The sequence below is a fragment of the Oryzias latipes genome, chromosome 11, assembly GCF_002234675.1.
Source record: "Oryzias latipes chromosome 11, ASM223467v1".
Lineage (NCBI taxonomy): Eukaryota > Metazoa > Chordata > Actinopteri > Beloniformes > Adrianichthyidae > Oryzias > Oryzias latipes.
In genome coordinates, this window is record NC_019869.2 from 11,201,835 (window position 1) to 11,224,077 (window position 22,243).

General features: G+C 38.5%; 3 protein-coding genes across 3 annotated transcripts; all 3 read left to right on the top strand.

Annotated features, from left to right (window-relative positions):
* The first annotated feature begins 1,599 nt into the window (after nucleotides 1–1,599).
* LOC101172343 (nuclear factor erythroid 2-related factor 1-like) lies at nucleotides 1,600–13,826 on the top strand. Its single transcript, XM_023959820.1, has 5 exons — nucleotides 1,600–2,478; nucleotides 5,459–5,536; nucleotides 5,811–5,918; nucleotides 10,999–11,473; nucleotides 11,575–13,826. Exons 1-5 carry the CDS (start codon nucleotides 1,993–1,995, stop codon nucleotides 12,336–12,338), a joined length of 1,911 nt encoding a protein of 636 aa, XP_023815588.1. The 5' UTR covers nucleotides 1,600–1,992; the 3' UTR covers nucleotides 12,339–13,826.
* Nucleotides 13,827–14,844: 1,018 nt separating this feature from the next.
* LOC100049459 (chromobox protein homolog 3) lies at nucleotides 14,845–17,995 on the top strand. The gene is made up of 5 exons (XM_023959822.1): nucleotides 14,845–14,976; nucleotides 15,649–15,802; nucleotides 16,467–16,623; nucleotides 16,723–16,817; nucleotides 17,476–17,995. The coding sequence occupies exons 2-5, from the start codon at nucleotides 15,657–15,659 to the stop codon at nucleotides 17,600–17,602; spliced, it is 525 nt and encodes a 174-aa protein (XP_023815590.1). The 5' UTR covers nucleotides 14,845–14,976; nucleotides 15,649–15,656; the 3' UTR covers nucleotides 17,603–17,995.
* A 1,047-nt stretch (nucleotides 17,996–19,042) lies between these two features.
* Nucleotides 19,043–22,009, top strand: LOC101159833 (sorting nexin-10A). The gene is made up of 7 exons (XM_023959821.1): nucleotides 19,043–19,287; nucleotides 19,898–19,942; nucleotides 20,046–20,132; nucleotides 20,957–21,057; nucleotides 21,146–21,244; nucleotides 21,331–21,525; nucleotides 21,608–22,009. Exons 2-7 carry the CDS (start codon nucleotides 19,910–19,912, stop codon nucleotides 21,687–21,689), a joined length of 597 nt encoding a protein of 198 aa, XP_023815589.1. The 5' UTR covers nucleotides 19,043–19,287; nucleotides 19,898–19,909; the 3' UTR covers nucleotides 21,690–22,009.
* Nucleotides 22,010–22,243: the final 234 nt, after the last annotated feature.

A 22,243-nucleotide genomic window follows, 5' to 3' on the forward strand; every position in this document is an offset into this window, starting at 1 on the left:
AGACATAGCAACTTATTGAAAGGTTTCACAATCAGGCTAGAAGAACTTCACTATTTCCTAACTTTTTTTGAATAAATAAATAATTGTCTTTTTATATATTTTTTTAGGTAAGTAGAGATGCCGCCATTCTCAATCAAAAACTGAACATTATGTTATAGCAATATATAAACCCAATCATGGGGAAAGTGAACCGCTGCATCCCTATCGGATAACATTACGCCTACAATGAATGTGTCAAACAACTGTTGTGCTAAATTTAAGGAGGATTTATTATCTATTGTTTTACTACATTGCACCAGTCATAGTATGAGCCACTGGAAATATTTGTCTTTAGTGTAACTTCCCTATCAGCAAATTCAAAAAGGATTTTTCCAAATTTTTCGTTTTTTTGTTACTTTTTTGTAATACACAAATCATATGTTAAACCAAAACAAAACTGCATCCAAAAAAATCTAGATTTTAACCAAATTGTGGGGAAAGTGAACCTTTGCATCCCTCTGGGTAATCATCTTAAAGGACTTGCAATGACTGGGCACCAGAACATGGTTCCTAAACTAATAATGTCATCCTAAAACGGGATTTTATTACTGGTATTTTTGACATACTTCAGATTTTTTCTTCATGAGTTAAATCCTAGAGAATACGAATACCATAATATGACATTCACACTGCCACCATGTAAGAGACCTCTCTGGGATTAAAATAAGTTTTACATTGACTGGCAGTCAACACTTGCTTTCGCAACACTAATTTTCCCAAATGGAGTAAAAGCAGCTTGCCACTTCATACTACACCAGGTATATAATAGATGTTTTTCTGGTGCAAGTAAATCTCTTAAAAAGAGACAAAATAAAACTTTTTTTCTTGTTTTGCTCTGGATACACAGTATTTTAGATCTGATGCATGGTGAAATGATTGTTAAAACGTTTCCACATAAAATGCTGTTTTGTTGACCTTGTACAGGTTGAAACAAAGTAGTCTGGACTAACTTTTTGAAAAACATTTTTTGTTTCAACACTTTCATTAATTGTATGTGGGGGGAAAGTCACGTTGATGGCACTCAAAATTAGCTTACTCAGAACAGAAGAAATACATTTAAGAACATTGAAGATGCCCAAAATTACAATAATCGTGTTTGGATCTGAAAGTATTTCCATTCTCAAATGTGCAGACAGTGTTGACAGGGTATTTGGAATGTGAAATATTGACAACTGATGTATTAGCAAAAGAAGATACGTTTGTAGAAAAAAAAGGTTAAAATGAATCTCAAGGCAAGATTAATACAGAGTTGGATTGCAAATGAAGTTATCCACAAAAATTTGAATTTAGATCACAATTTAACTATCATCTGACAAATGTCATTTATTTTATGTAGAATTGGCCACGTTGTTTTTAAATCTCTTCCAAATGTCTGACATTCTTAGCGAGTTTCACCTCAGAAACAGCTGACGTTTTTTTTCTTCTCTTGCTGTTCTTAAAGGAAACTCATTTGACCGTTGTGGTTGGGGTGGAGGCTGCCTGTGTCCGTTTTTCTTTTCTGATTGGTTAGTATTTTGAGTGACAGTCACATCGACCAATCATATTCTACTGTCCCAGACTGTTGATCCAATGTTAAAGAACTATGTCAATTCCAAAAAGAGTACCAGCATTGTGCGGTGACAGCATTTATTTCTTGGCGTGTTTCATTTTCACTTTAGATCCTAAAGTCTGAATTATTGGATAGCTTGGTCTCGTGAACAAGTCACATTTGGCTCACAAGGTAACGAAGAGGAACTCGTCAGCTATGGTTCAGTCCCAAGATTCCTATTAGCCGGTAATTGAAGCTAGTAGCTAACTGCTAAGCGTTAGCTCAGAGCTTTTCGCCGGTACAGGCGAGCCTCTTTGTCTGACAGGAGAAGGCGTGCTCTTTTGTTAGCCTTTTCCCCACTCAGAAAACAGCATTTATCGGGTTCTATTTTCACTGATATCTGCAATTCTGAGCGTTTTTGGAAAATGCAGATCGGGAAAAAATACTTAACAGAAGGCCTAATTCAGTTAACGATCCTGCTTAGTTTTATAGGAGTTCGAGTAGACGTCGACAGCTACCTAAGTGGCTACTATCCGCCTCTGACAGAAATCAACTTGGGTCCTAGCTCAGCTTACACCCAAACACCCTTCCACATTTTGAGAGACACTCTTGACGGGTACGGCGTTCATCCAAAATGTCCCGAGTTGGACTATTTCTTCGCAAGTCGTCGGCTTCTGGAGGAGGTGAGGACTCTAGGCTCGCCGCGGTTTCACACCCAGCTGAACGCGTGGCTGGTGCACCAGGTGTCTGCCACCGACGAGGCCGAGCATGGGCCTTCCACCAGCAGCGGAACGGACACCGACAGTGTGTTGGAAAGTTCCGGAGACTCAGGCGAACACCTTTCGGAAAGTGGACAGGAAGTGCGAAGAAGGGCGAACCCTGAACTGGGACAAGGGCCTTGTCACACAGAGGCAAGTGTGTATAATAATCACATAGAAAGCAAACACATCACACAATGCTGGATCACCTAGTAGTAAAATTGGTGTGGTCATTCTAACTGACAAATATTACTGACCTTAAATTGGATTCAGCCAGCTAGTGTTTGATTCCCTGTGAACCAGGAAACAACTGAAGTTACATGATAAACATGATAAGTTGTGTGCAAAAGGTGAAATTTCCCATTAGGTCTGGCACCGACTCATATTTTTTTAACAACTTGCAAACACCTTGTTTGTTTTTTATTAATAACATTTAAGTTTTTTTTATTTATTTTTTTAATTCGCCACCTTTAAGCCTCAACCACATCTTACCTAACCGGTCAAAGCACTAGTTTAAAAAACCAAAACAAAAAGTCAGTTAAAAATGCACTTTGGCACCACAGGTGTTCAGGTAAATTTCCATGTGCACCTGTTCACTTCCTACATTAAAGCAACCAATAGTGGTGACCATTGAGTTACCTCAGAACATTTGCTGACCAGGAAGCTGCATGACCTTTTATTCTTTTCACTTAAGTGAATTAAAAATAAATAAATATTGTAGCTCCTTTCATGTAAAAAGTTAAAGACGAGTAAAAGTGTTTTCCGGAGCCAGAAGACTGACTCTACTACCTTTTCTTTCTAATTATCTTAAAAATCCAGTTGTCTAACCTAAAGTAGAAATGTCAGCATGCTTGACGTTTTGTCCTGGGGTTATTTTATAATTATGGGTATGTGCTTCGGTTGAGTTATCCTTTAGCTGTGGGCCTTGTGAAGTTGAGTAATAAGCTCAGGTCCACACCTTTGTTGGCTCTTAAAACCTCTATTGCTACCAAATTTTGGACAAGTCGTGTTTAAAGATTGCTGTGACTTGTGGAAATTCGCTATCTCAAGCGAGTGGTCAGTAGTCGTGCTGCTACCTGTAATTCTAACCAAAAAAAAAAAAAAGTTTAATAAAAGCTGTGAAGAAAGCAGCCGTGAAAGAAGGGCAAACTATAAATAAAAGGGTCTACTCCCAATAGCCCACTTTTCCTCTCTTGTTTTTGTAGAAAGGCATTTATAAAGAACTAGCTGCCATTCTTACTGGATGTATTTGATGTTATCTCTGGCACAACTGTTCCACCTGCCAGCTTAAACATAGAGGTGTGATGGTGTGGGATTTTTGATCACCGCTGTGATGAACCAGCAGGGGGCGCGGTGTCGCAGTATTCTTTATTAACAAATAACAGTGACGACTAACTATCTAACTAATGAACTAACTATATAGGTGTTGTAGAATGACTGTATGTGTGTGTCAGCGCGCAGTGTGTAGGAGGAAGGAGGGCGCACAAGTGTGTTGGGGGTGTGTGTTGATTCTTCTGCAGCGGACCGCTCTCGAGCTGCACGCGAGTTTCACCTGTGCTCTCTGGTACAGACATCTTCTCAGAATATTATGTATTGCTCAGTAATAAACAAGACTGCAGACACTTTGTCACCTTTCCGGTAGCCATGAAGCCTGACACCCATGAAGAACACGGGGCAGGAGGCTCTGCCTTTGTTTATACCGACACGTAAAAAACAGTTCCCAAACAAAACCTGTAACGGAATTTCCGGGCTATAGAGCGCACCTAATTACAAGCCGCATGTTATGGCGACTCAGTTGGTACGTCACTGATTACCTTGACCTGAATACTGAGAGACCACAGCAGTCTCAGAGAGGGAGGAGTAACCAGTAGTTTAGCCTATTTATTTGAACACACCCATATCTGCCAAACGGCATGGATCTCACTTCAGCTAACGGCTCCCTCAGTTGTGTTGTGGAACTTCACGCTCAGATTCCCTACTTCCCATGAGTCTTAGGGGTTTAAGGCGGTGCTAACCCCCGGTTCACCACACTGTGTTGTAGATTGAGGATGTATATGTGCTGAAACCGTGTGTGTGTTTAAGAAGGAGCAGGGAGCGGCAGCGGAACGCGAGAGCAGCTCTCCCCTCCTTCTGGCAGTAACACGGCAGCAATGTGGAAATAACAGGGCTGGTTAAAAAAAAACGCCAGTAAAAGAGAGCAGCAGTGACTTATAAGCGCGCACGGCACACGTTCTACGTGGCTCTGCGCGGCGCGAGCGCCTCGGCGACTCCTTCCACAACAGTGAAGGGATTTTTGATCACCGCTGTGATGTCGGGACTCTTGCGACCCCCCCCCCCCCCCCCCCCCCCCAACACAAAATCTTCCGGCGGGCGGCTGTGTCGCGAACTCAAGAACGCACGCAGCTTGTAATGGAAATGAGTACAATGGAAATTAATAATTAGAACGCAGTAAATGTGTTGTATTTCCTCGCGAGACGTGAACTTCTGTTGTAGAATGGGGATGTGTATGCGCTGCTGAAACCGCACGTGTGTGTGTAAGTAGAGGGAGCGTGTGCAGCGTAGAGGGAGTGGGAGGCGTGGCGTACGGAGTGAAGGAGAACAGTAATAAAAGGTTTCCCCCAGAAGCCCTTGAAGTCTGAACACAGGTCTAGCAGAAAAAGTAAATTATCAGCAAAGATGAATGTGTTTAATGTGTTTAATATAGTTCCAATCACGCACCATATGCCGAACTTTAAAAAAAAAACTTTAAAAAAAAGAAACGTGGGGTCACACCTCTACTTAAACATACCTTTTCTTGAAAAATGTATCAAAGTCTAATCATTGTAGTGATAGCAATGTTTTTCCTTATTCTCCAAAGAGGACGTTGATTGCAGGCATCATGTGTTGATGAATCAGAATCAGGAAGGATATGGTATAGCAACACCAAACATTTTGGCAGCACAACAGAAGGGGTCTTGAAATGACTTGCTTTAAAAAGGAAAGGGATTATAAATGCAAAGACAATTGAAGGTTTTTCTATATCAGCTTACAAGTTAGTTTCCCCTTTCCCCTTCTTCCTGTTATCAGTTTTGTTTAAGCACTTTCACAGTTTTGTAATCTTAGTGTGTCCTTCTGCCTTTCTTTGCCAATCCAGGAAGATGAAGCTCAAGTCACAGAGGAGGATCCAGTTGCCCCTGCACAGCTTGCTCACAGTTCCTTTCTTGAACAGGAGGTACCGTTCTTTTTCTTTTTTCCCCCAAAATATCGGGTTGACCGTTTCAGAAATGCATTATTATTTAAGCTGTTTTTTTCTTGGTTTGTTATTAAACCAAGAGTACTTAAAACATACATTTCTATTAAAACATTAGCAGCAAAATGAACCGAATGAATTATGCAAATCCTGCTTAAAGCTGAAAATTCTTCCTGAATTGATTCATAATTTGATTCTTTAGAAATGGGCAACAAAGCCAGCTTTGTTATATATTTTGTGTTTTTCTCTTTCACAGAGTTTACTTGAAGGCAGCACTACACTGTCCAATCCAGGGCGTTGCCATCCACCTTTTCCCACTCCTGATATTGACTGGAGCAATTTCCTCTCTCTTACAGAACTCGATGTAAGTGTTCTTCACCTGTTTCCAGCATTAAAAATCTGTTGATGTCCTTCTTGAATCACATTTCTATCTATGTTCAAAGCCTTCCCAGGGTTCTTTTAATTATGGTTATGGCATTTTTAGCCAAATTACAAAAAATACGTAATTTTCTTGGACCTAATTTCTGCAGAGTGGCAGTAGGTTATTAGAAATTCCCCTCTGAGTTGTGGGTAGGACCGTTGGCAGAGCAACCCCACCCCTGCTTTCTCCTGCTAACGTTCACCCCTAATCTAATATAATTTAAAACGGTGAGCAATGTTGGAGCTATCCGGCCGTATATTTTTGAGCCAGATCCCAGGATAGGGAAGACGTGCTTGGATTTAGTTGTCTACAAGCGGATGCATAAGAATGCAGGGAGCTTTTGGCTTGCTGTTGTATCTCCTATGTGACGCCTACTAGGGTTGGGCGATGTCCCTTAAATTGGCCGTTGACGATGTTTGCTGTCAACCATCGGAATGGACGATGATATCGTCGTGGGGGGGGGGCTTTTTTAATATTTCGGTCTTATATAATTGCTATTCGTTATTTTACTTTATTACTTTATTTATTTTAATTCCCAACTAATGACTCATCCGCGATTATCCAGTATAAACTGAGGGAAGTAACAAACAAACTAGAAAAGAAATGGTCCGCTCCCGCACTTAACTAGTCAAGTGGACCGGCGGAGCGCGGACTTACAGCATTGTGTTTGAGTGGAAGTGGGGGGGGGGGTGCTTTGAGTTTTAGAACTGCGATCCGTTCCGCAGCTCTAGGGGAACGGGCTACCGAACTCAGAACCGGGTCTAAAAGTGTGTGTCTGAGCAGAGGATCGTGAGCACACACACAGCGCTTTGGGGCGGTGTAAGCTTCAAAGCAGAAAGGCCGCTCAGTCCTTAGAAATCGTTCAAACAATCACGTGGATTTGTGTTTCGAGTCGTGTCCCGACTAAATAAAGGCTGATGTTATTCCCACATCTTTAAATGCAGCCAGGATGCAGATTGCAGCACCACCCAAAGCTAATGTTGTTAGACCGTGTTAGCATTCTGCTAATTCTGGCTTCTTTCCGGCTCAGTTTTCAACTGTCAGTCTGCCCCAAGGCAGCTGTGGCTACAACCGTAGCTTACCGTCACCAAGTATGAATGAGGAGTGAATGAATAATGGACACACTGTAAGCACTTTGAGTGTCTTGAAAAGCGCAGATAAATCCAATCCATTATTATTATTATTAACAGAAAAAGCACTGACCACACGGATTAAAAATAAAACGATGAGCGAACAGGCGTTTCATAATAATCGTAACATTATTAAAAGCACGTTTAGAAGATCGTCTTGTATATTACCGAGCTGACATGTCAATGTATAAAGTCGCTCGGCAACATTGTTTTGTATTGAATTGTTACATTCAATAAAGTTTGAGAAAAAAATAGCCGCTCGGCGGAACTGATATGTGCTTCCAGTTTTCAAACCCTACTGCGCATGTGCGAATGATTTATTCCGACCAAAAGTGTGAGCCATGTGAACGTTTGTTATATTCTGAAAACATTTTTCTGGAACCATGTACACGATTGGATTCTACTCCGACCATTGATCCGGTCAAGATATTTTTCACATGTAACTGCGGCTTATGGTGTCGACTCGCAGCGTGGCGGGGGCGTGGCATCACAATGGTGTCTCTCCATCGGGATGTCAGTCACCCATCACGATGGACGATGGTATCGTCCATCGGCACAACCCTAACGCCAACAAGATTTCTCAAACAACACTTTTTTTGGTCTTCTCCTGATTCACTGCGATTTGCATTAAGAAATACTCTGTCCAGTGGGACTTTATTTCTTTTCTATCTTCTTCTTAATGTAGATACTTTAATAGTATCTCAAAGCCTCTAATGTACATATGTGACTTATCATTACAAATGAAAATTGCAAAAGTGATTTACAACCTACAGACCTGTTTTTCTTCTTCCGCAATTCTCAGAAATTGTAGAAAAATATTCAATGATAAATTAGTTACATTTATTGATAAATATGACATTATAAATGAAGACCAATATGGTTTTAGAGAAAACAGATCAACCGATTGGCTATCATTGATGCTGTAGAGGAAATCACAAATGCTCTGGATGAAAAGAAATATGCAGCTGGAATTTCCATTGACTTAAAAAAAAGCATTTGACACTCTCAATCATGACATCCTACTTGACAAACTGGAAGTATATTGGATAAGAGGACTAGCGCTAACTTGGGTCAAAAGCTATTTAACAGGAAGAAAATAATTTTTCAAGATTGATGAATTTACATCAGAAACCATAGAGATAAGTTGTGGTGTCCCACAAGGATCAATTCTGGGCCCGCTGCTATTCAATATTTACATAAATGATCTATTCAATGTTTCAAAGCTCATGAAACTCATTACTTGCTGATGACACAAACATATTCTATTCTACAGACAATCATAGGGAACTTATCAATGTGGTAAACACAGAGTTAAACAAAATAAAATTATGGATGGATGACAACAAATTATCTTTGAACCTAGATAAAACCAAAGTGATGTTTTTTGGTAACTACAAAGCCAATACCGAGCTCTCAATTGAAATAAATAATATCCTAATTGAAAGTGTTACAGAAATCAAATTCTTAGGGGTTTTCAACGATGACATATTAAATTGGAAGCAACACATCAGACACATACAAACTAAAGTCTCAAAAGGTATTTCAATCATAAATAAATCTAAACATATATTAGAATAGAGCAGTAGATATTTATTGTACTGCTCCTTAACATTACCATATTTCACCTACTGTATAGAAATTTGGGGGAATAATTACAAGAGCTCACTACATCCTCTCTTTTTACTTCAAAAACAAGCCATCAGAATTGTACATGAAGCCGGATATCTTGATCATACAAGCAACTTATTTTATCAATCTGGACTTTTAAAACTGTATGACCTTGCTGATTTTTACACTGCACAACTTTTATACAGTCAGTGGGAAATCGTTACCATTCAATATCCAAAAACAGTTTGTAGGAACTTTAAGATCAAACTGATAAGAACCACAAAGAAAAGTTTCTGTGTGTCGGTGTGTGGCACTTAACTTTGGAACGGGTTAAGTAATGAGCTCAAACAATGTTCAAATATTCAAGAAAAGCTATAAAGAAACTCTGATTTCACAATATAAAGATAAAGGGAGTTAATAATCAATAGGTGTTTGAATAATTCCAAATTATTTCCAAAAATGTGTGAACTTGATTGGTGAAATAATCAAAGCTCTTTTAATTACAATCAATGATTATTACATTGTAATGTGCAATAATTCTTACTGAAATGTTTAAATTACAATCAATAAGCTATTGATTTTCTTTACTTGATCTGCAATGTGTAGCAATAATTACTGGTTTATTGTGATGATGTGTTCTAATAATAATCAATTATTATTACATAATGTTGACCGATACTGTTTACTGAAATCATAAATGAATGTTTTCCGAAGAAAATCAATCATTTTGTTACTTGAAAAGAATCTATTCGGATCAGAACCGGATTACAAAAACTGTAAAACTATAAAATGAATGAATTCAGTAGGGGTGAGATTTAGGGTTGTGCCGATGGACGATATCATCGTCCATCGTGATGGGTGACTGACATCCCGATGGAGAGACCACCATCGTGATGCCACGCCCCCGCCACGTTGCGCGTCGACACCATAAGCCGCTGTTACATGTACAAAATATCTTGATGGGATCAATGGTCAGATTAGAATCCAACCGTGTACATGGGCCCAGAAAAATGTTTTCAGAATATAAAAACGTTCACTAAGGTCACACTTTCGGTCGGAATAAATCATTCGCACATGCGCAGTAGGGTTTGAAAAACGGAAGGATATAAACTCCGCCGAGCGGCTTTTTTTTTCAAACTTTATTGTATGTAACAATTCAATACAAAACATTGTTAAACAGCGCCGAGCGGCTATATATATTGACATGTCAGCTCGGTAAAATACGAGATTATCTTCTAAACCTGCTTTTAATAAACCTGTTCGCTCATCATTTGAATTTTAATCCGTGTGGTCAGTGCTTTTTCTGAACGAAGCCAGGATTAGCAGTATGCTAACACGGGCTAACAACATTAGCTTTGGGTGGTGCTGCTTGCTGGCTGCACGTAAACATGTAAGAATAACATCAGCCTTTATTTAGTCGGGACACGACTGGAAACACAAATCCACGTGATTGATTGAATGTTTTCTAAGGACTGAGCGACATTTCTGCTTTGAAGCTCAAACCGCTGTGTGTGCTGACGATCCGAGCTGTGCTCAGACACACACTTTTAGACCCGGTTCTGAGTTCGGTTGCTTGTACCCCTAGAGCTGCGGGACGGATCGCAGTCTTAAATCTCCCACACATACCGCTCATGTACCCCCCCCCCCCCCCCTTCCCATCAAACACAAAGCTGTAAGTCCGCACTCCCCCGGAAGTGCGGGAGCGGACTACTTCTTTTCTATTTTGTTTGTTACTTTTTTTGTTAAAGTCACTTACCTCAGTTTATACTGGATCATCGCGGATTAGTCATCAGTTGGGAAATAAAATGAAAAAAGCAAAAAAACGAATAGCAGTTATATAAGAACCAAAAATGTAACCCCCCCCCCCCCCGACGATGTCATCGTCCATCCCGATGGTTGACAGCAAACATCGTCAACGGCCAATTTAGGGGACATCGCCCAACCTTAGTGAGATTATATAAGTTTGCTTCTTCCCACTCCTTTTCAAGCAATAAATCAAGCTCTACTTGACTTTAGTTAATGATCACTGTATTTAATTAAGCAAAGTGTGATTTAAGTGACTTTTTTGTTTTGTTTTATTTTATTTTCTGTCCTTTTAAACTATGCATTTCAACATTTCTGTAATGAGTTTGATAAATATGTGTAAATCCTTTATTGCTTTGACTAAAATGCTTGAAATAAATTGATCAAATCAAATCAAAAATCAAAGTAACACAAGCAAAACCTGCTTTTCAGGAGAATGAGATGAATTCCATCTAAAAAGACACCATATGTCTCCTGTTTAGGACCTGGATTGTCTTGTTTCTGGTCGTCTGCCAGACCTCAACACTGACATCATAGGCGCCATCAGCCAGAATGTCAGTTTGCACGATGCTATGGTAACCAGTTCTGGAATATGCGGTGAGTCATCGTCTGAAGGAACTGAGCCCAGGAGCAGTGCTCAACAGCAAAGAAACCTCCTGAGGCTGGACTCCACGGGATCTTCTGACACTTCGCCTGAGATGGCTCTGGGCCTTGCTGCACTTCCTTTTGCCTCAGTGTGCAATATGACACCAAGTGCTACACCACAAGGTACACTGAATGACTGTCTGGATGAAGCTGTGTTTGACCAGATCAATCAGCTTGGCTTGGATGGCCTCGAGACAATAAATAACCAGCTGTTGGGCAGCCTGGGGTGCATAGAGCCCCATGCCCTTGAAGACTTGGACTCCGACTCTGGTCTTTCCTTGGAGAGCAGCTCTGGCAGTCCACTATCCCCAGGTTTGTTGTGACTTTTCTATCTTCAGCCTCGCCCACTGAGACTAGAAAACATAAACCTTTTCTGACTCGCAACCACATTCATGATTTTGTTATTCCCCCAGGTTCATCAGAGATTTCATCATCTTCCAGTTCATACTGTGAGGATGAGTGTGGAGCCACAGGCTACAGCAGTGAGGTAGAATCTGTCCTCTCAAAGGGAATAACGGACTACAGCACGACATGGCCACCGACTCATCCCAATGAGAATATCTGGCATGACCACAGCTACGCATCCGCTGCTCTCTTCAACAAGGCAGCAATAACGCTGCCCCATAAAATCGAGGAGCCTTTTAGCGATGATGTCTGCTCAGACTTGGAAGAACAGGAGCTGAGCCGGGATGAGCTGCGAGCTCGCGCCATGTGCATTCCATTTTCCGCTCTGCAAATCGTCAATATGCCCGTAGAAGAGTTCATGGAGGTTCTGGATAGCTACGGTTTCTCATCGGAGCAGGTAACTCTTCTGAGGGACATCCGCAGACGTGGGAAGAACAAACTAGCAGCTCAAAATTGCCGCAAACGCAAACTAGACGCCATCACAGGGCTCCAGGAGGAGGTGGAGATGTTGCAAGCTCAGCGGGACAGGCTCCTGAGAGATAAACAGCTTACAGCCAAGACGATGGGTGCCGTGGGGCATCAGATAAGGCAGCTGACCAGAGATGTGTTGGCGCGGCTGAGGGATCGTTCAGGACAGCCCTTGAACCCAGAGAGATACACTCTGCAGTGTGGCGCTAATGGGAGGGTTGTAGTCCAGCACATCAGACAACCTGCTGTCTCCACATCTGCCAGCAACAAGACAGACAAGAGGAAAAAAGACAAAAAGCAGTGATGATCGTTTACACACCGAAACTTAGGATTTACCTTTTCTGGGCATATTACTATGCTGAATGGCTTGACTCTGGTTTTGGGATGCCTTCTTTTTTGTTAGTGTATATGGATCCAAAAGCTGCAAAAATAGACATTCATAAAGATAAAATCCTAAAAAGAATATCTGTAAATATTGAGAAAGTTGTAGCTTTCACACTGGACTTTGGCAAAACAAATGGTGCACTTATGGGAACAGCTTAGTGTGTGGCAACTGTACCGGTCTCTTTGTCCCTGCTAAGTTCTAAGACTTTGTGATGGTTACTGCTTAGAGATCACACAAGTGTTGATTCTGTTAGTTTCTATTTACGTTTTGCCTTTTTTTTTTAACCATATCGAAGAAGAGGAAGAAGTAAAAGATTGTATTTATTAAAGTTTTGTCAAAGAGCTCAAAGTGAATATATACACGATGAGACTGTCCAGGACGGTGTCTTTTTATTATAACTTAATCTAAGTGAGCAGACAATTGAAATTTCAACAATCGGATATTGGAGAACACTTTATATTAGATTGATAATTACTATTTAACGATTGGCATTTGACAAAACAAGCGTTTGAGTTTTTGCCTCACTTGTCTTTATGACAGACAGAAAAAAACTGGTAAGATTGACCAAATCATAAAATTGATTTACTTTTGTAAGATAATGAGCATTGTTAGAGGTTACAATAACAAATCTTTTTTAGGTTTTTCCTATTTTCTTGCTAAATAAGTTGTTTGTGGGTATGCAAAAGTGTGCCTTTGATCTAATGACTTTTTTTTTTTTTTTTTAAGTTTGCTGAAGTTGACATTTTCGTGAAAAAATTACAATCACAAACTCTCGGTTTAAATGTTGTTGATTTGGTTTCATGTGCTTTCTGTGACATTTCTATCTGTTTCTGCCATTTCCTGTGTGAGCACATTGCTACATATCTGTTTACTTCAGGATAAAAAAAATACTCCCAAGTTTTCCACTTGATTTATTTAAACTTACATTTCAAAAACCTTTTCCATTTTTTTAAATGAAATTCTACCTCAGGTTTATTTTTTTTTCCTAATCCCTTTTTGACTAATTTGAAAGGTTTGGTGAACTTAAGTGTACTTGTATAATAAAATATTCATTATTACTGTGACCCCAAACAGATAAGCTGTCCAGTTACTTAAAAAATCTATCAGCAAGGCAAGATGTAACCCTTTAAATATTTGTCATTATGCAAAGGGATTGCTATGAAAACTATGGGTTCACAGCTTTACAAAGTCAGCCAAGTGTGTGAAATAATTGTGGAGTGCATGAAGTGACATTTTTCTTTTCCTGGTTTAGCTTAAAGTTTACTTTTCTGTCTCTAAGTTTCGCAAATGTGTGTCTTTCTTGTTTTTTGATTGTTTGCTTGTTGATTGCTGATAGTATGGTTTTTCTTGAAGAATTTAGGCGCTTTTGGGGGATTTGTTTACTCTGAATAAAAAAAGAAAGTGGCATTCTTGTTGTTTTTTCTGATAAATATAAGATTATTGTTCACATTTTATGTGTACCTTTAAGTCTAAGCATTTTTTAAAGTGGGGTGAATGTCTTTCTCCTAACTTAAGTACTTTGCTAGTGCTTTAAGTTTTTATTATTATTATTAATCCAAGTACAACTCAAATCACACCATTTGGCCAGTGCTGTAGTTATTTGGTATTGTCAAAAATGGTAAAGAAGACATTTTGACAAAATTACAATTTTTCTAGCAGAGAATTTTTTACTAACTCGGTTCACTTGGTGTAGAAGATATTGTTCACTATTGCAAATAAAAATAAAAAAATAGAAACATTTGGATTGCAAAAGTGTAGACTGAAGCACAGATCATTTTATTTCGCCTTCACACTTATAGCAAAGGTATTGCTTTAGTGTAACTAAATTTAACAGACAACCTTATATTTATCAAGTAAAGATTACTGAAAATGAATCACTTTACATTTGATAATCACATTGAGACAGTAAATAATTTTCACAGCTTTAAACACTGATACTTAATTTTTTTCACACTCAATCAATACAACTGCACTGACACAATATTGTTTTGTGTATTTGTTATTTTATTTAGGGCTTTATTATTAGGATTCTATGCACCCAAATTCTGTAGATCATTCTATAGCAGGTAAGTTGGTTTGCATAAAATAAACATTTTTTGTAGTATTCTTTAGTAACACGAGTTTATTTTAGCTCAGAAGTCATTTGTAAGCGTCAATATCAAAAAAACTCAAGACATACAGAATATTTAAAACACAAAAACAACTATAAGCTGTTCCTTTATTAGTGAAAACGATAGAAATGTGTCAATGTTTTAAACATGCTGCAAAGCTTTACTCGTGTATTCTCATTTTTCATTTAAAATGAAAAAACATATTTTAAAGATTGTGAGATAAACCGTTATATAAACTGAGAAAAAATAAATGACGTAAAAATAAACTAACAGGACACCGTAGAGTCACAAGTGCTCTAAAGCAAATTGTTTCCTTACGGGCTTCCGTAGCCTACTCGCCTTTTGCGTTTGGCGCGCACCCTCCTTTCTTCATCTGTACATAAAGACAGGCAGTGACCGCGTGGTTGAATAAGTCGTCACCGAGGTCATTTTCTAGGCTTTACAAGGTATGTAAGCTACGTTTACCGGTATTAAATGCTGCATCTCATCTCTTTGTTTTTGAACTTTTTTTCTTAAATAACTAAGACGTAAGGAGTAATTTAAGCTAACTTCTTCATCATAGAAATGAATGCAATGAACCGAACAGAATTTGTATTTGACTCTTCACAGCTCAAGCTTTTTAAGTTTATCAAGCCCGAGTGTTGTATGAATAGTATACTTTTAGTTTTAGACTGTTGATTGTCTCGTTTTGCTATTGCTATTAACTTAACACTAGCACGAACAATCTTTCGTTTTTTTGTTGGGTGTCGATATTGCTGTATTGTTGTAATTATTTGAGGCGTTAAGGTAAGATCTAAAGAAAACACGTTTTTGTAGCATGTTGATGTTCCTTTTTAGTAAAAAGATATAAACAATGGTACCATGGCCTCAAACTGTTTTGGCTACGTTAGCATGTTGGCTAACCCAAAGGACGCTAGTACCATTTACGGAAAACTTGCGGAGTGAACGTGGCCGAGTCGCGTCCGTCGTAAAAAGTTGGAAAAACTAAACACACACATGCTGTACACCTTTATATTTACGGTACAAGCCTTTCTGCTAAATGTGGGTCCTACAGGTGAAGTGGAAAAGGGCAGTTGCGTGATACATCGGCAATTGACTCTCCTTCCTCTTGGTTTTAGAGGCCAGAATGGGCAAGAAGCAGAATACAAAGAGTAAGAAGGACTCACAGGACACGCAGGAAGAGCCAGAAGAATTTGTTGTGGAAAAAGTACTCGACCAGCGTCTCGTCAATGGGAAAGTAGAGTTCTACTTGAAGTGGAAAGGATTTACAGAGTGAGTTAACTGGAGCCTCTCCAGCTAGTTCTTTAGAATGGGGAAGGGGGGTTGGCCTGTTTACTCTGTTACCACATTTTTATGTGGTTAAGGAATCAGACATTTACAATAGATTAGCATGAGCCTTAGATCCAATTTTAAAGTTTTTGTACATTTATACTATGATTCTTAATTTGACCCCTCCCCCTCCTTTAACTTGAGCTTTCATTTAGCTAAAATTAGCCAAATTTTTGGCCTCGATTTTCCTTCTGGCTTATGGGTATACAAAATGGGCTGAATACTTCAGGAAAAGAACAAGACAATTGGCTCGAATGTGGCAAGCATCTGCCCTTTTTCTTTGTTTTCCACTCACGCTGTAACTACCCATATAACGTAAACCAAAATTACAAATAGTTCATTTACATGCAAGAAGACACCAGATTATATGCTTTAGACAATTTTCTCATAACTTGACCAGTCTTGTTATTTTTTAAAGAACACCAGATTGCCCTGATCACTTGATAACCCAGATCATTTGGATCTGATTGGTTTCAGATTGTTCTGAACATGTAGTAAAGTCATTTTTGCATGAAGCTGCTAGTGTTCTCCGCATCCTGTTAGCTTTACATTTTTTTTAAAAGTCATGATTTATATGCAATTGATCACAGCCCTCTTAACTATTTAGTGCTGACAACACCTGGGAGCCGGAGGAGAACCTGGACTGTCCTGAGCTGATTTCTGCATTTTTGGAATCACAAAAGAATATTAAGGAGAAGCCTGCTGCTGTTAAAAGGAAAGCCTCCACAGATGAGCCAGAGACAGAGCCCAAGAAGAAAGACATGGTATGTCACAATGTCATTGCAGTACTTTGAGCTCAGTTCTAATTAGTCATTCTTCCATTTTAAAACTGTTTTCTGAATGTTCATGTGCTTCCACTTTAGGCTGAGAAACCACGTGGCTTTGCCAGAAACCTGGAGCCAGAGCGAATTATTGGAGCAACTGACAGTAGCGGGGAGTTAATGTTTCTGATGAAATGGTACATTTTTATAGAATGTCTCTGACTGTCTACTAGACAGAACCTTTAAAAGATGTTTATGAAATGAAAAAAATTATAAGATAAACATCCCACTTTAAAATCTGGTTCATAGGATTATCATTGTAAAACTCCTCACTACACACTTTATACACTTTTCTCAGACAAACAAACATTTTCACACTTTTCTCTCTTGTTTAAACTCTCAAATAAGACAATAAGTCCAATATTTTAGAAAGCAGACAAAAATCTGGTCACAATGGAAGATGTTTGTAATGGGCAAGCTAAACGCATTTGTACAGGAGACATGGGAGGGAGGAGATGGATGACATGGTCATCAACCAATCAGGATCCAGAGGGCAATCAAAATAAACATGCAAAGATATTTATAAAAATTTGAAGCAGCGATAGATAAACCACAGCATAGGGAGGGGTTAATGTAAAACTTGTTTTAGGTGAGCAGTACAATTTGGCCCAGAATGAAAACTTCTAGTTTGAACGTTGTTCACATTTTCTCTTAACTTCATTGGTTGGTTCACAAAAGAAACATTGTGGAAAGATGTTATTTATTGTGGAATATCATATGACTAATTTTTTTAAAGTAGTTTTATGTTGAATGTTTTTTTTTTCCATTTGTGTAACGCTGTTTAATTTTTTACAGGAAAGACTCCGACGAAGCGGATTTGGTCCCGGCCCGTGAAGCCAACACTCGCTGCCCTCAGGTAGTCATATCCTTCTATGAGGAGCGACTGACGTGGCATTCCTGTCCAGAAGATGAAGCTCAGTAACTGTTGTAGTTTGTGCTGTTCTTTGCATTACCTCTGCTCCTTTCTCAGGACGTTCTGTGCTCCTGTTTCCTGCCTTATCCTTCTAGTTACATGAATTACATAGATTTTTTTTTTTTTTACGCTTGTGTGGTTTTCAATGAGCTTTAAGGTTGTATATACTGGTTCAAAGCTTTTTGAGCTGTCAAAGGTTTTGCAATGTATGATCATTGAAGTCTTCCAAAGTATCTCATATTAAGGACCACTAAGTGTCATACATGTCATAACAACTCTAATTGTTAACAGTTTTAGTGCCTGCACTCATTCTTCCTGTTTGCCTGCTTTTTTCCCCAAAAACATTTTGTCAACAGTCTGTAAATGTTGTTTCAATTTGTAATAAAAGTTTTATGCAGCCAACTTCTTCTTTTTATCCTTTAACCATTGTTTTTTTTTTTGTTCAATTTCTTGTATTGTGGCATTTCTGCTAAGGTTGTCTTCCCCGTAACTAACAGGTAGTTTTAATAAGTGAAGATGCTCATAAAAGCTCTGGATGCAGTGATCACTCTATAGTGATTAGTGTGTCGAGCATGAGACATGAACTTTGGATATTCCTTTCTTTTTCTGTCAAAACATTTGAGCAAACCATATATAAGCACTAAGCAGTGTTGGTGACCCTTTATTTGTAATGAGTGAATTAACGAAATCCTGGAAAATCCTATGCTTTCGCCCTTACATTTTCAGATTTGATTTGTTTGGAAAAGGGAATTGATAGAAATCTCTTTTACTCTTTAGTTCAATAAATGTTTTTCTATTTCAAAATCTCACCAATGACCCTTTGGTGTATGAAACAAAGTTTATTACATGTGTAGTCTAACTTTTTATTTAAATTCTTCAGCTATCTTACTGTAAAAGGTGACCGTCAACCAAGAAGCTCATCCAGGAGAACACGTAAATGGAAACATTCTTGGTAAATTTAGCATATTAAGGTTTTTTTTATAAAGCCCTGGACATATTTGAAAAAAAATTGTTCTTTCACATTCATAATTTGTGTCCACATTTTAGTATTTTTTGTGCACAAATTAGTAGTTGGAATTAACAATGCTAAATTTGTGACCACAAGTGAGTAATTTAAGGGAACAATTAGTTTTTTACATCATGTTCAGTGCTATGTATCCTTTAACAAAAAGCAATAAACAAAACATGTAGTGGTCCAGATTGTTAATAGGTTAACAAATTATTTTTCTCGTGAAGTTGCATCTTTGTGTTCCAAAGCTTCCTTTTATCTATGGAAAACCTTTTTATTATTTAAAATAATGTGATGTTTTTTGTCATTTGTTGTGAAACACTGAGGTCTAATACCCTTAGGATCCGTTTTAATTTGGACTTTTAATCGAACCACTAAGAAACAGGTTCGCAATGACGCAACGCTTAAGCGCCCGGATTTTGCGCACACCTGGGTCGGATGAGCAATCAAGAAAAAGTCTTTTTTGTTTGTTTTTAATCTAGCGCATGGCGTGTGGGTTTGTTTTAATGTTATATCCATATGTCTACTTGCATTGGCCTCCCCCAAAGCACGGAAGGGTCCCACTGAGCAGCTTACTTACATAACTTCTGTGCACACGAGCTAAACTCTGAACTACAGCCCTGAGCCGGACCAGTTGGTTTAAAGAACAGATTTGTTTTCCACACGCAGCCCTCAGAGAAGAACGGTAAGCGCAAATGACAAAACATCAATTTAAGTGTTTAAAATGTCCTTCAGAAATACAAATTTTTCTTAAAGAGTGCTATTCAATTGTTCAATAAAAAGTTAATATTGTAAGCATAGAGGCAAACATCTCTTTGGCTTTTGTTTTTCCTTAAGTTTAAGTCTTATTGATTGTAAATCCAAATTAACCTCAGTGTGCCCACTTATCTTTTATTTTTTTTATTTTAATAATTGTATTTTATTGACTGATTTAGTAAACGATGACTTCTTGTGAAGCTGAAAGGTCTGACATTAAGGAGGAAGTTCAGTGAGTTACTATGATTTCATGTGATGATGGAAGCACAGTGCTGCTTCAACCTGCTTGCTTTTATTATTTATCTGTTAGTGTAAGTGGGATTTCTTATAGCATTTGAGGACGAGTTCATGTGCTGCAGGCAACTGCATAGGCAAAAGAACCAGAATCTTCAGCAAGTCTTAATTTTTTGGTTAATTATTTTTTTTTTGCTTGAGGTAGGCCTCTTGTTTGTTTAAAATAAATTTTACTATACTGCACTTAATCTTTTTATACTTTTATATAGACTGATTTTGAGTTAATGTTATACCTGTCTTTGCAGAGTTAACCTAATATGAGCCGTGTTCTGAATAACTTCAGAAAATCTGTAAGTCCTGCATTTGCTCATTATTCTTAAGTTTATTAGCAAATGTAAAACATTACTACAACACGAAGGGTAAAATCATGCATCTCTGTTTGAATTTTTGCAGGAATTTATTAGCATTTCAGTTCAAGATCCAAAACTCCACAAAGAAGACATCTGGAATACATATGTTGACTATGAGATCTGTCTACAAGTATGTATCCATGGGGAAAATGTGTCCTAGGTGTAAGAATGGGAGGGCTTGATCCAGTGCTGATATTTGTATTTCTGCCCATTTTCCATGATCACCTTTTACTTGAAGAATTGTTTAAATTGAGAGGGGAAAAATAATGCAAGAAGACTGATTTGAATAGAAAAAAGGAGTTTGCTCCTATACTTCTTTTACAGTTAGTGATGAAGGGCAGAGGTCTGCAGAACTGTCAGCTTCCAAACGTATTAGCATAACTTTAGCTGAACTTGCATGTTTGAAATGCAGCCAATGGCCTCAAGCACATTTCCTGTTGAACACAGAGGTAAACATAATTTTAGGGCGATTCTTTAGGAAGGTGATGGGACAACTGCCCATTATCGAGAGTGATGGTTCAAATTTTGGATGATACCCTCCTACCTACTCATCTAATCAAAGGGTGACGTTATGGTTGCTCCAGCATGGAAGTGACCCGCAAAACGGGTCCTCAAGAAAAATCACTGTCATGTAGGAGCCAAATGGTCAAGTTGCCTATACTGTTGCTGAGACATCTTAAGCTGGAGATATTTTGTGAAAATGGATGGATGGATGGATGGATGGGCGGGGTATTTCTTGTGAGCAAATGTGGCCAACAACTCATCAGAAATGCTTGTTTTTTCCCATTGGGGAAAACTTTTTAGGAAATATTTTGCTTAGATTCTTGCACTCATTGTTCATATGGATCTGTAACGGGCTGCTTCCATATTTGGTGGGTGTGTGTATAAAAATAATCTGAGCATGCTATTTATTTCCCTCATTGTGCCAAACTTTTTTTTTTTTTTTTTTTGCAGACCAATAGCATGTGTTTTCGAAAGACGAGGTCTTGCGTTAGGAGGCGATACAGTGAGTTTGTCTGGCTGCGTCATTGCCTGGAGCAGAACGCCCTCGTCTTGTACGTTAGACTTCTCCCCTTTTTAATAAACCTAAGTTTGGCTCTCTTTTTTTAAACTAACACATTAAGTTTGCTCTTTTTTGTTTAGAAATGTGCCCAAACTGCCATCCTGGAACCCCTTTTTTAATCTGAAGAACGAAGACCAAGTTACCAAGAGGATGAAAGGTCTGCAGGAATTTCTTGAGAAGTGGGTTTTTATTTTTTTCATTTTCGGTCCATCCTGGCACTCCCATTTTGTCTTTGGATGTTCCTGATCAAAATGGTCGTTTCCAGTGCTCTCCAGGTTCCCTTGCTGTTATCTGACAGCAGGCTACATCTGTTCCTGCAGTCAGGTCTCAGTATTACAAAGATTATGAAGTGCTCTCTTGGTAAGACAAAGTACACAGTGGCTGAAGCCATACAGCGTTCCAGCAGTGATTGCATTAAAAGTTTAGAGGACAAAGCTACTTATGACTCGGATTGTGAAAGGTACGACATGAAAACAAAGTTCCGCTCTGTTTTTTTGTGAACACTCGTTTTTGGACTGATGCAGTTTCTCTTGTTTTGGCAGTTCCTCATCATCGGGGCTAGGATTGAGTATTGAGACTCAGGTTCGAGAAGATCCCCTCAGTTTCGCTGAAAGGGTCTTGTAGCTGTTTAGATGTCCTTCACAGAGCCTGACTGTTTTTTAGTAGATGCCAGCGACATTGTTCCACTAATGTTTTAAAATGTGCTTGTTCATCCGATGTAAAGTTTCCAGCCTTTAAGTTTGTGTAGTGTATTTTCTTTTCTTATTTTTGAAGAAAACTGTATAGTAAACTTGTTTCTTAAATCTGTACCAAGTTCAATGGACATTTTATTTCTCCAAAGCGACAGAGGTGAAGATGTTTTGGATTGCAGAAAGCTATTTTTCTTTTTAAATATAATTGTACTTTTAATGCTAAAATATAAATAAATTGTATTTTTGAGCAGACTTGTAATTTATTTGTACTGTTGCACATTTTTCTATAGATTCAATGTGATGCTTGGATATTCCTGCACTCTGCTAACATTCCAGTAGAGGGAGTATAGACATAACACCTGAGCTTTAAAGAAATCTCCTTGGGTGGACTTGTATTGATTACAAATTTAACTTTTGTGTGGTGTTCTGTTGAACATCTGATTATGAAAATATGACAAATAATATCTTCTTTCCTGGTTACCTGAT

Excerpts from the sequence above, each read along its gene's own strand:
- LOC101172343 (XM_023959820.1), top strand. The coding sequence starts at position 1,993 with ATGCAGATCGGGAAAAAATACTTAACAGAAGGCCTAATTCAGTTAACG. Across the intron at positions 5,919-10,998 it reads TCTCTCTTACAGAACTCGAT|GACCTGGATTGTCTTGTTTC; the intron begins GTAAGTGTTCTT and ends TCTCCTGTTTAG. Across the intron at positions 11,474-11,574 it reads TGGCAGTCCACTATCCCCAG|GTTCATCAGAGATTTCATCA; the intron begins GTTTGTTGTGAC and ends TTATTCCCCCAG.
- LOC101159833 (XM_023959821.1), top strand. The coding sequence starts at position 19,910 with ATGAGCCGTGTTCTGAATAACTTCAGAAAATCT. Across the intron at positions 20,133-20,956 it reads ACTATGAGATCTGTCTACAA|ACCAATAGCATGTGTTTTCG; the intron begins GTATGTATCCAT and ends TTTTTTTTGCAG. Across the intron at positions 21,245-21,330 it reads CTGCAGGAATTTCTTGAGAA|TGCTCTCCAGGTTCCCTTGC; the intron begins GTGGGTTTTTAT and ends GGTCGTTTCCAG.
- LOC100049459 (XM_023959822.1), top strand. The coding sequence starts at position 15,657 with ATGGGCAAGAAGCAGAATACAAAGAGTAAGAAGGACTCACAGGACACG. Across the intron at positions 15,803-16,466 it reads AAGTGGAAAGGATTTACAGA|TGCTGACAACACCTGGGAGC; the intron begins GTGAGTTAACTG and ends TTAACTATTTAG. Across the intron at positions 16,818-17,475 it reads TTAATGTTTCTGATGAAATG|GAAAGACTCCGACGAAGCGG; the intron begins GTACATTTTTAT and ends AATTTTTTACAG.